The 13,804-nt window shown below is 39.2% G+C and overlaps 1 protein-coding gene across 3 annotated transcripts in view; it reads left to right on the top strand.

The window, feature by feature from the left end:
• Nucleotides 1–13,435, top strand: part of LOC109706143 — a 51,410-nt gene extending 37,975 nt beyond the window's left edge. For all 3 annotated transcript variants that reach the window (XM_020226954.1, XM_020226949.1, XM_020226958.1), the window contains 3 exons: nucleotides 11,136–11,280; nucleotides 11,366–11,506; nucleotides 11,651–13,435. In XM_020226954.1, the coding sequence (XP_020082543.1) occupies nucleotides 11,136–11,280; nucleotides 11,366–11,506; nucleotides 11,651–13,222 (1,858 nt within the window). In that variant the 3' untranslated portion in view covers nucleotides 13,223–13,435. The remainder of the gene's footprint in view (nucleotides 1–11,135; nucleotides 11,281–11,365; nucleotides 11,507–11,650) is intronic.

Here is a 13,804-nt window from a genome sequence, read left to right as displayed (position 1 = left end):
CCATTATCTATCTATTCTGTTTTATTACTTGTGCCCACTTTTACCTAGTGGGAGACGGCTGGAGTCGGCCAGGCCGAAACCCACTTGGGAACTAAAGCGAAGGTTAAGTTCTCACCCCCTCCATTTTCTTAACAGGGCTGAGGCGCGACGTTCACATTCAGCGAGGGATCTGCGGTAAGGGCTTAGCGCCCTAGATGCATTAGTTTACTTTCCTTTGCATTAGAGCCACCCTTTTATACTTGAGAGTAGATGATGTATAGGGTGTGAGGTATCATTTTGGAAATGTAAACTCATGTTGTATTTGGCAGTTTAAATATAAATCGATGTATTAAAGAGGTTGAATGAATGTAATAGATAGACCTTCTCTCTTTATCGTTACTTGTATGCTTTATACTTGTGCCTTGTTCTTACTTGTTAGCACTTGTTGTGCTCTTGTGATTGTGTACTTATGAACTGATTCCTGGGTAAATTCTTGTACATGATCGTTTGCTTAGCCTTGGGCGGACAGGGGAGACTCTGTCCGTTCGGCGTCTGTTCGACGCGCTCGAACCGGACCAAATTGGTAGCGGTCTCGGGGCGTGACAGCATAGTAGCTCCATTCCTTATGCTTTCTAATTGATAACTTAGTGTACTTGGAACGCTTGGTAACTTAGATAAGTGAGGATTGGGTCGGAACGTGGATCCTATGATGCGAAAGAAAAGAGATGTACCCGATGGGGGTGTCGATGATATAGAAAGTATTGTTAATGTTAAAGAACAAACGAGTGGCATCCAAGCATTGAATGATGACGAGTGGCATTAATGTAGTGTATATGACACTAGAGGTTTGAGAACCTAGGGATAGGTGGATCCCTTAGAAAATGCCTTGTGANATAAATTTTTATGTATGCAAAAATCAAGTGGGATTTTTTATTTTGGTAGACTAAATTATGTCTTTACTCCCAAATATTTTGTGCAACTTAATTAAATAATTAAAATTTTGACATAGGGTGTGTGATGTGATTATGAGCATAGCGAAATTTTTCTTTACGCATCTATGATCTAATTTTTAATTTAATTAGAGATGCGGTAAAATTGAATACATGTATCGTATGCTAATTTTAAAATATCTTTTTTTGCGCATTGTATGAACTTAGTGAGATTAAATGACCTCCAAACAAGTTGTTGCGGATTTAATCAAAGGCGAGAAATTGGATGGTGACAATTATGATATTTGGCACCGTAAAATTCAATATGTTCTCATTGAGCAAGAGGTTCTAGAAAGCTTGAGTAATAAGATGGACCAACCGATAGAGGGCAACAGTGCCCAGGCTCGTCGAGATTTGGAAGCCTATAATAACTGGCTTAAAAAGGATCGCATTGCTTGTATCACGTTACTGAGCAGTATGCAGAATGATCTCTTGTGCGAATATGAGCAGTACCCTACTGCGCATGACATGTGGGAGGCTCTCAAAGCTAAATTTGGTGCGACTTCGGCCACAAGGTTGCGCAGTCTGACTATGCGGTTTGACAGTTATAAGAAGCGTGCCGATCATATTATGAAACAGTACGTGAGAATAATGTCATACATGATTTGCGAGTTAAAGGTGGCTAGCGGCACCTTGACTGATGAGCAGCAGATGCAAGCTATGATTTGCTCACTTCCTAATTCGTGGGAACATATGCGAGTAAATTTGACACATAATGAAAGTGTCAAATTTTTTGAGGATGTTGCGCAACATCTAGAGTTGGAGGAGGAGCACCTTGAGGCTGTTAAAACCCGAGCCACCAATTTTGTTGAGTCAAACTTTCGCAGAACATCTGGTTCAAGCAAAAGAGGACTACTGGGCGTTAAAGTCGTAGCGGATCCTCGCCTAAGAACACGAAGAACACTAAAAGAAAGAGAAGCAAACAAGGTGGCAAGAAGGACAAGCCAAAGATGACTTGTTTCAATTGTAACCAGCTGGAACACTTCGCTTGTGATTGCATTGAGCCGAAGAAGGTAGCTGTTTATCCTAATTCTCGTTCTTTTGTTTCTTCTAGTACGTTTGTTGCTGAATCTCTCCGTGTGGATTGTAGATTCAGGAGCAACAGACCACGTAGCGAGGGATCGGATGGGATTCGTCGAGTACCATTGTGTGCCTGCTGGGAGCAGAAGAGTATACATGGGGAACGATTCCAGTGCTGATGTATTAGGTGTTGTGACGTACAAGTTGATCATGCGAGGTGGTGGAACTTTATGCCTTCATGATGTGCTTTATGCTCCAGGAATTCGGCAGAACTTGTTTTCTATTCTTGTTATGCTCCAGTTAGGCTTTTCGTTTAGTTTTGAGAATGATATAGTTGAGATTCATCTTGGAACTGTTTATTATGGAAGAGGTTTTATTTCAAATGGTTTTATAATTTTGGACATTGACTATAATAATAATGATAGTGGTTCATTTTTCTTATTATCTTCTGTTGAGAATGATCATATGTTTCAATTAAATGGCATGCACGTCTTGGTCATATTGGGCAGGATAGAATGACTAGATTAGTTTGAGACGAGCTATTGAGCTCGCTCACTAAAGTCGACCTGCCCACTTGTGAACATTATCTAGCGGGAAAAGCGACCCGAAAACTATTTAATAAAGCTTCTAGGGCAAAATTTTCTTTACAATTGATCCATTCCGACATTTGTGGCCCAATGAGTGTGAGGGCAAGACATGGTGCTTTTTTACTTTATCACATTTATAGACGACTATACGCGTTTCGGTCGTATTTATCTGATCTCCCATAGGTCTGAAGCATTGGATTGTTTTAGACGTTACATTAATGAGGTTGAGAATCAGTTAGATATGAAAATTAAAATTTTAAGAACTGATTGAGGCCGCGAGTATCTATCTGAACAATTCAAGAAATTGTGTCATGAAAAGGGAATAATCAGACAGCTGACAATTCCTGGCACTCCGCAGCAAAAAGGTGTAGCGAAGAGAAGAAATCGCATCTTGTTTGACATGGTTGGGTTAATGATGGCGAAGCAAATTTGCCTATCTCCTTTTGAGGAGATGCATTGTTAACTGCTGTCTACATTCTTAATCGTGTATCCTCTAAGACAGTTCCTTTCACCCCTTATGAATTATGGACAGGCAGGAAACCAAATTTGGAGCACCTGCGTCCTTGGAGTTCGGCAGCTTATGTACACGATACTTCTTACAAGTATCGGAAGTTGGGTCCTGACGAAAAGAAGTGTATCTTTATAAGATACCCTAAACACTCTAAGGGATACGTGTTCATCGGAAAGCAGCCAGATAGAAGTTTGATTAAGATAGAGTCACAAGATGTTGAATTCCTCGAGAAGGATTTTCCTTATAGAAGTGAGGTTTGAAATGAAATTGAGTTTCATGAGATAGATGACTCTGGTATTGGCGCTTCTATTCGTTCAGTTGAGGTAGAGGCGGTGACTCCGATACCTCCTAGGGATAGTAGGAGAGACTTACCTTTAGATAAGGAGCCTCAACTTCGTAGGAGCACACGCGTGGGCGTTTTCTGTCGTCGTTTTGAGATTTGTGGGGGAAGCTTTTATGGTTGCTGCACATGATGATGATGAGCTTAGGTCTTTCCAAGAGGCTCTCTTATCATCTACTCATAAGAAATGGTTGGATGTAATGGTGGAGGAAATAAAATCGATAAAGTCAAATCATGTCTGGGACTTGGTTGACTTGCCACCAGGGCGCAAAACAATCGGGAATAAATGGGTTCTCAAGATTAAGCGCAAGGCAGACGGTTCAATCGATAGATATAAAGCTTACCTGATAGCAAACGGTTTTACCCAACGAGAAGACGTTGATTATGAGGAAACCTTTTCTCCTGTCATAAGATTTGCTTCGATCCACCTAATCTTGGCCATTGTCGCGTATTTGGATTTGAAACTTTACCAAATGGACATTAAAACTGCATTTGTTAATGGAGAACTGGATGAGGAGATCTATATAGATCAGCCTGCTGGCTTCGCTGTAGAGGGTGAGGAGCATAAAGTATGCAAGTTTCGACGATCCATCTATGGATTGAAGCAGTCATCCAGACAGTGGTACATTCGATTTCATCGAGCCATTACCGAGGATGGGTTTACGATGATTGAAGAAAATCACTGTATGTTAAACAGTCCAAAGGATTTTTTCTAATCCTTTCTTTATATCTTGATGACATCTTATTGGTAGGGAATAATAAGGAGATGATTGTCGCTACTCAGACGTGGCTGTTCTCTATTTTTGAGATGAAGGATATGGGTGAAGCGAATTATGTGCTCGGAGTCAAGATCCTACGAGATCGTTCAAAAAAGTTTATAGGTTTGTTTCAAGAGACTTACCTAAGAAAAGTTTTAGAATGATTTCAGATGCACAATTGCAAACCCACTGACACTCCTATTGCTAAGGGTGAGAGTCTGAACCTTAAAGTGCCCTAAAACTTCTGAAGAAAAAAATAAGATGAATCGGATTCCATATGCTAATGCGGTCGGGAGCCTGATGTATGCTACGATGTGTATTCGGCCTGATATATGCTATGCTGTGGGCCTAGTTAGCCGTTTTCAGTCCAATCCGGGATTGGACCACTGGATGGCTGTTAAGAGGATACTGATACAGAGTTACGATAGATTATGTGCTTTGCTATCAAGGTACGGATTTTGCCTCATCGGTTATAGCGATGTGGATTGGGCTGGTAACCTAGATGAGCGTAAATCGACCTTAGGATATGCATTCTTGCTTGATAATGGTACTATGTCTTGGAGTAGTAAGAAACAAACTTGCATAGCTCTATCCACCACGGAGGCGGAGTTCGTGGCGTGTTCTGCAGCGGCTCAGGAGGCTATCTGGTTGAGGAGGTTCCTTCAAGATCTTGGGGTTGTCACTTGTACTTCCGTTTCCGTGACGCTCTATTGTGATAGTATGGCAGCGATTGCATACTCGAAAGACCCGAAATATCATGGCAAGACTAAGCACATTGACTTAAAGTATCACTTTGTTCGTGAGGCAGTAGCGCAGAAGAAAATAATCCTGGAACACGTTTCTACGAGTCGCATGGTTGCAGATCCTCTGACTAAGCCTATTGTTGGAGAATCTTTTTTGGCTCATGTTAAAGCTTTTGGACTCCGTTGGATTTGATTGTGTAGCCAGTCAATTATTTTTGGTCATTTCTTTTTTGTAATATTTTTGGTTATTTAATTACAAATTATTCTTTTGGCAAAGATTTTTGGTAAAATTAACACACGTGCATATATTTCTTATATTGTTATAGAACGGGTTGATAGTATGTCGCAGGCTGATTGGCCTTCTCACACAGGCAATCATTCTTTTCGGCGCTGTAGAGAGTGAGCGAAAATTGAGGCATTAATAGAAGCGGCCTTGGTTGGCACCAAGATGAGGTCATTAGTGAGACTGCGTACGAATAGTCCCATGATTCGTATGGCTTGTACATTAAGAGCCGAATGTGAGCTCACTGTTTGGTGCTTGAGATAGCGAGCAAATGGAGAACTCAAGCTAGACACTCCAGGAGTGACTGAGCTAAAATCCGTATGACATTGGGAAAGACATACGCTCATTGAGATTCTCTGTCATAGTATGTATTTCATACTACATGTGCTAGGCAACAAAATGAAGAAGATGAGTGAATGGATCCTTGCTTCCTCATCATGTGAGTTCTTATGGGTATTATTTTGAGGTGATGTCCTATATATGTTAGATGCCCTTAGAGACTTCTGACTATGTCATTAAGTGAAAGAATTGATGTTGCTATTTTGTCATGTTTTCTATGGCTATGAGTAATGCGGCTTTACAGGGCATTGCTGGGAAAGCAATCAGTTCTCAACTTAGTGACATAAGGGTTCAAGGAAGACTAGTTGAATTACATTCAGACACTTTGACTTATTGGCGACAGGTTATGTCGCTTTAGCATAGCGAAACAATCATAAGTATAATGTCATAATATGCACAATGGAGGTTAGCATGGCTCTTTGAGGGATTAGAGATGTTGAACCTAATGTAATTCAATGGTCTAGGATATTACGAGTCTAATATTCTCTTTTGAGGGCTGATGTCTCTATGCTGGCCGTATGCGGTTTCTAGTATAGAGCTCCCAAAATGCAGGTTTACTCGGCGGTCGCACTGTTCATTTTCCTGTATGAATAGAATCAATAGTGGTGTAATGTTGAGGAAGTGGTTACGATGGCATCAATCCCGTCATGTGCGAGTGGGAGATGTTTGCATTCGATTAAATCGAATCAGGTGTGTCCATAATTGGGCTCGATCCGACGGTTATTACGTTTTCTATTTGGATTAGAATTAATCTCGCTTTTAAATTGGAAAGCTAATTAAAAATAAATTCTAACCATATTAAAATAACAATTATAAACCGATTTGGTCTTATCTCTTACGTACCTATTAGGATTTTGAAATCTCTTATAAATATACGGGCTATCTCTCATAAGAGAGACAACAAAAAAACAAGAGAGAAATATAGAAACCACATCCTTCATTAACTAATTATTCTAGAGGGTCTTGAACAGTGGATTAGAGATCGCGCTCGTTTGTAGTTCGATCCACCGCGAGTTTGGAGTGATAGAAGGCCTCCGTGGACGATATGAGGAAACGTGAATCAATCTCTACGATCCGGGCTCGTCGCGTTCTAGTGCTAATCGCTTCCGCAAAAAGGTACGAACGAATACTTCTGCTGCGTTCTATAGAGCCGTTTCCAGGTAGGGATCCCTCAGATCCAGGAGGCAATCCTTTCTCCTCTGGTCTCTGGATCTAAAACTCAACGTGGTCTCAGCAGCAGTCCCTTTGTCGAGATCCGACCTAGGCCAATTCTCGCAGCTCGGAACTTAATCGCTATGCCAATTCTACAATCCTGAGGATCGGAATCAGCTTGCGAATAACTGCACCAGCCCTGGGATCAAACGGGCTCTGATACCAAGTTTGTAATGTCTCGGACTCGCGGCAACCGGTCGATGATGAGATTTCTCTGAGGCGTGGATGGAGGCGGGGATGATGGTGAAGCTCGGATAGGGAATTTGGGATAAATGAGTGAGAGAGAAAGAAAGGAAGGGGGAAATTGAGAATTGAGAGGGATAGAGAGGGAAAGTTAGAGGAGAAGGGGAGAAGGGAGGAAGAGATAATTGGTTAAGAATTTATTTCATGTGCTTAATTCTTTTTTTTACATCCCCTTGTGTACTTCCCATCACTTTGTACTACTATGAAAATTACAAAAGTGGCTGGACTAAATTGCAAACTGAATGAATAATAATAAGTACTGGACTGGGCCTCTTGGACCCAACCTATGAAGCCGTGGGGCTTGTCTTGAGTCGAGATATTGTGTGTCCCTGGGCTCCGGGAACTGGGTGACGCGGATCTAGCTTGCTGGAGCAGGCTCTATTTGGTTGACCACCCGACCTGCGAAGGTCTCTAGTTTAAGTACTTCAGTTCACCCCCAACACAACCCTAGATTGTGGCTGGGATGATGCTGGTTGCTTCCCCACGGATCCTACCTTTTGCTCCAGGACAGTACTCCCCTCAAATATGCCCCGATTTCTTCTTTAATCTACCACTATCTCCCTTTATTCTTTATTGCTATGCTAAACTACTTTGCCTCTCTGTTTATGCCACTGCTCAAGTGTTACACACTTTCTAACCCAAGTCTGTTATAGCAAAGCATGGTGCCTTCTCCTGCATTTTAACTTGTTTCCTCAATTGCTTGTATGAGAATTTATTCACCAGTAACATATGTCACTTTTTGCCATGTTGTAGTAGCATAGAAACCATCTTATAGCACTATATTTCATTGTTACCTTGTACTTTCGATCTTACACTCAAACTACTTAATTAGCAACATTGTCATGCCCTTCTTCTTTTCTTTAATACCTGCTATATTGCACAATTCCTATGTTCTTTGGGTTACCGTGTACTTTTAAGTTATCGTTTGGTTGGGGGATATCCCCTAACTTATACCCAAACAGCATCAAAAGTGATCGGAACTAGTTTTGATCAAAGCGGGTTGTTCTTGAACCACCCACTAAATTGTTCCCTAGGGAACGAGGAACAAGCTGTTCGTCTCTTCATTTTGTGATAAAAATAAATAAGTAAAAAATATTAATACAAATATTTTTCTTGATACAATATATTTTTTTTTTACCAAAGCTAATTTTATAATAAAAATTACATACAAAATGTGATATATTATTTTATTTATTAAGTTATATTATAAGTAGGAGGGGCTGCGAATGAAGGAGGGGCAAGAAGACAGAGAGAGGGCAATTTGATCATTTAGTCATCACAGTTAGCACCGTAATTCCCTTGTGGACATTTCTTAATTTTTGACGAGGCAAAATGTAGGTTTTTAAAAGTCGGGGAGGGAAGTGAAAACACGAGTATTGCCAGGGGGTTTTCTGTAATTTAGCCTTTAAACTTCAAGTAAAAAATTTGTTGCTAAATAATGTAAAAATTTGTTCTCAGCAACTACTAACAGTTAAAAGACATGATATCAAACAATTTGGATATAAAGAAACAAATATAGAACAATTATTGCAAAAACCCCAAATTTCTCTATTATAACATGAATATGATTAATGATTCATTATAAAAACACAATCAAAGCAGTTTCTAATAGCATAAGAAACAAGCATGCATGTGAAAAATACAAACTCCACCAAAGATCTGTGAAAAATTGCAATAAAAATAAAGATCAAAGCATATACCCCAAGATTAAACATAAAAATCTAAATCTAGGGATTAATTGCATAAAGTTGACAAATAAAGCATCAAATTACAAATTGAAGTGCAATGTAGATTTAAGGGAGAAAGAGCTAAGGGAAGGGTTAGAGAGAGTTGGAAAGAGTTTAAGAGTAATTTAGAGAGAAAAATCAAAGTGGGATACTGGTACCATAAATAGTCCGCTCAGGCAGGAGTGCCGGTATCCCAACTTGCGTATCGATACTCAACACAAAAACCAGAATACAAACGTTCAGCTACTGCAGAACTTTCTTCGAGTGCCTCCACTCAACATCAGTACCGTTACATAATGTACCAGAAATATTGGTAAAATCCCTTTTTAAAAATTTTGAATCCACTTGAGATAAGATCTAAAGATTTGAAGATTTCACGGATAAAGATTTGAACACCATAATTTCACATGAAACAAATCAAATCAGAACAATTTCACAAAAATTGAGAATTTTTCTACAAAATCACCAAAATGTAGATAAGATGCGCAAAAATTTTTAATTCTACCAATTTTCAAATTCGAGTCATCAAAAACAATTTAGAGATAGAGAAACTATCGAGATATAACAAATCATGAAGATGACTAATAGAAATCTACTAAATAACATAAATTTGGCAAACAAATCTTCAAATTTGCGAAAATGCAAATATTGAAATCAGGGTGGTTCTTTGAGCATCTTATCATCTATTCCACCTTATAACAACCAAGAAATTTTCATTGTTTATTAACTCTTTGTCAATATCTAAAATTTCTTTTGGTACGTATTAAGCTTTATATTGGTAGCTTCACACGCTTACTGGATGACTGGGGTCTAACTTTTTCCTACATGTGGTGGTAGTTTTCACATTCCCTTTAGAATGTATTTTTTTTCACATGTTATAAGCATATAGGCAATATTCTTATTCATAAATAACTCCTCCTAAATATGCAATTTTTACTTGAAAGAATATTTATCAAGTTTTAGTCAAATAGCGAACATGTATCTTTCATATTCAACACACATGGTTGCCTAAATTTGATGAATGCAAGCTTTAAGGACTTCTATAAAATTTCATCTTCATAATTGGTGCATTTGAACTAAAATTGACAATTAATATGAAACTAATTATGAAAAGATGCAAGTAATTATCATGCTCAAAAATATTATTGAATGTAGCTACCATGCATCATAAGTTAAATCTAAGCAATCATCAAAAACTAAAAACCGTAACGACAATCAACAAAGAAAAACACACTAATAAAGTAATGCAATGATTAAAAGAAATAAGAGATAACAATCAATCAAAGCACTACTAAAATCCGAAGCATGATTTAGGACTAAGGGCAAGGAAAGATATCACCTTTCTGTACCCAAACTTTCTGAATTTTCAGTTGTTTTGGTTGGTTGAGAGTAGCCGTCGGTTGCTTTGGTTTTTGTTTAAATGCTACGTTCTTCAGTTTCCACTTCGTGGATGGTTTCATAGGAACATTCTGTTGTGGCTTCAACTTAAGAGACTTCTGGTTGATGTGAGAAACTCGACTTGTTGACAATTGTTGCTTTTGAGTATGTAAGGGATGTCGAGTTTTCGGCAATGCCTTATGATGTCTGGAAGTTACCAATTGAGCACTATTTTTATTTCTTGGGCACGACTTCTTAATGTCCCTTTATAGTACAATTATGGAATAATTTTTCATTCAACTAGGTAGATGGAGCAGATGATGAAGTTGAAACTTGGGCACCTTCTTTTTCTCGATATAAGTCTGTTTATAACCCACTCCAAGTATATTTATTCGACCATGTTCAAGCGTGTGGTCAAGTTTCTTCGTACTGGAGGAAACTTTTGAACGTCGGACTTGAGTTGATGAACTTCTGGATATTGCATCTTGAGAAAAACAATCTTATTCAAACGTGATGCAATTGTTCTCTGATTGTTTTAGCTTCTTCTCTCTACTTCAGTTGTGCGTCATCTTGTCCCATTCAGCTTAGCGCTTTATGGATTTTTCTTTTTCTTTTTTGGTCATTTTTCAGTAGTGTAATCCACTATTGATGTATTTTTTTTTCCTATTAATAATAAAATAGAAACAATCATGCCAAAAATCTTAGAGACTAAGACGTTTGTAATTTTTTTTTCCGCTATATTAGATCTCTCAGTGGATATGTGGAAGACATTGCGTGTTTTTCTTTACTATAATTCTAGATTTTGTCAGAGATGCCTTCTCTTTAGCAAATTGTTTCATGCTTGTTGCTCGAATGTTGATGCTAGCAGAATGTTGATGCTAGCAAACTAGTTTTGCAAATTTTAAGTGGTACTGGTGAATGAGATTTTCGTCACACTGTTGCTATTTAGATGTTCTTTTTCTATACTCTTTTCGTGCATTCATTTTTATTCACTTGAAAACTTTATAACAATTTGTTCCTACAATAGGGAATGTCCTGAAGAAGTCACTGAAGTTGCTTCGACACTGATTTTTGCTGCGTCTAGATATCCAGACTTGCCTGAACTGTGTGATCTCAGACAAATATTTACAGCAAAATATGGGACTAACATGGAATCATATGCCAATACGGAGGTGTTAATCACATGTTCATATCCAATATGACCTGCTTCAAGTCTCTGCATTCTGTTCTTGATAGATTCGATTTTTTTGTGGTTAGTTTGTTGAGAGGGTTCAACAGAAGTCATTCTCAAAGGAGAAGAAATTGCAAGTCATTCAAGATATTGCTCGAGAGTTCTCTGTTAAATTCGATTTGAAGGCATTGGAGCGGAAATTATCTAATCCTCCTGGACCAGAAGTTGTAAGTATCTAAATTGTTGGCCCCTATGTACAGGATGTATTTGTTTTCCATTTGCTAAGGGATATTGGCTTGTTCAATAACACCACTCACTTGAGATCAATTTCCTAATGCTATACATTCACCCTTTTTGCCCATTTTTTGTAGGAACGGCCAAAGAAACATACTTCTTTGCCCGCTGGTGATGAAGTTGTATCGCAGCCAACTCCAGTGGTTTTTGTGCATAAACAAGAAGTGCACGTAGAAGCCAGAGATATTCATGTAATGTGTGATGTCAGCTCTGGCGACTCGTATGACCATGTTGAGAAGACTAGAAAGGTTAAAGATACTGAACAGGAGGATGTGGTGCTAAATAATCGAATGCTGAGATACAATTACAAAGAAATTCAGAAAGATGATCAAGTTAAAGGTGACTCTGCTTATAGCAGGAGGCCAAAGGTCCAAGAAGGGCTGGTCCAGGAATATGCTGCAATGAAATATCCGGAAGGTAAAATCAGAAAAATGGTTCCTCCATACACCAAAAATGGGGGGACTAAGAATGGAAACTTCATGGAAAAGAACAGTGATGGCTTGGCTTCTGAGAAGGCTGAGTTTATTCATTGTGGCCTAGAGAAGAAGCAAGGAGCTGGCTCACTGAACGGCAAATCCATCAATGCAGTTCCTCTCTACGCTAAACTGAAGGTATCTAAAGATGGAAACAATGCGGACAAAGAGACATATGATGATTTGTCCTATGATAGAACTAGTCTTGCAGAGTCAGAACATTCTATCCATGAAAGGCGACCAGTTAAACCACTAAACAGAGGGAGAGGGGTCAATCTCGTTCCTCCATATGTGAAGCCAAATACAAACAATCTGTTGGCACATGATGATAGGTCTGACTGTGTCAAACATAAAGATTCTATGAATGGTGATGAGAGGACTACACCAATGTCTGTTCGGAGAAATTTTGCAAGGCCACGATTTGTCCAAACTAATGAGGGGGCGGTCGATGATGAGAAGATTGTTAGCCGAACACCAGGCGGTCAAAGACGACTCAAGAGCAGGGGGGCTGGTGATGATTATGACGAGAAGCACATGGATAGTTACCGTCAACCAGTGGGGGATGAGAAAGATAATGCTATCAACTATGGCAGGCTCCTTCATCAAACGGCAAGCGGCCAAAGAAAACACACGAGTCAACGGCGTGATGCTAACTACGATGGTGACAATTATGGTGATAAAGTTGTAGACGAGCACCCAAACGCAGTAGATGGTGAGATTGACAATGCTATCGATTATGGCAAGTTATTGCATCAAGCTCCAAGCGCTCGAAGAAGACATACGAGTGGAAGAACTACATGCGATGAGGGCTATGATGAGGAAGAAGGGATGATGGACAAGCTCTTGTATCATTACAGCAAGAAGGGTTCGGTTAATAATGAACTATCGAAGGCGAAAACAAGAATGAAGACTCTTCCTGCCGATCCTGCTGTCATAGATCGAGGTAGAGTTGACAGTAAAGCTGATTCTCAAATGAGGGATTCAGCTGCCCATGCCCCGGAAAGAGCAGTTTCTCTTCCGGCTGAGCTGTTAAGCCCTGCAGAAGCCACCAGGGTACCTGATCGGTCCACGTCGATGCAACCCGACTTGTTCGGTCCTAACGGCGGGCATGTCCATCCTCGAATGCCGGATTACGATGAGTTGGCTGCCCGGATTAGTGTGTTGAGGATGGCATAAGAGAACCCCTATATATTGTTCCTTTTTAACTCTTATTTATACCTCTTCATTCGTTCAGATACTACAGCGCCACCAAAGACGGGTCCTTCCTGTTAAATCTTATGCTCAATCTTAGAAATGTAGGTGTACGATTGTAATGCATTGCCATGACGATTCATATTTAGATTTGTCTTGTTTTCCTTCTTGATCATTGAAAAAGATCAAGAATGTCTACACAATACCGACTGTCCCTAGAGCAAGTGGCAAAAGACTTGGTGGTTGATACCGAGACCCAAGTTCGAATCCTAGTTGATTCACATTTCTAGCTAAGTTTATTTCTGAATGAAATAAACAAAGCGGGTAGCGTGCTACCTCTCCCTCAAAAAAAAAAAATAAAATAAATGTCTACACAATATATAATATTCTTGAAGTGCGTGATAAAATTTGCCCCCCATTTTAATGGGAAAACATGTTGGTTCCCTAGTTAAGTAACCCGTTCCATGCTGTTGGCAGTGATTATAATAATTAATTAGCCAAAAATTTAGAAAAAAAGAATATATCATAGGGGTAAAACAACATATGTTTATCAACACACAGTAAATT

The sequence above is a fragment of the Ananas comosus genome, linkage group 2 (genome assembly GCF_001540865.1).
Source record: "Ananas comosus cultivar F153 linkage group 2, ASM154086v1, whole genome shotgun sequence".
NCBI lineage: Eukaryota > Viridiplantae > Streptophyta > Magnoliopsida > Poales > Bromeliaceae > Ananas > Ananas comosus.
This window is presented reverse-complemented; position numbering and strand designations above follow the sequence as displayed.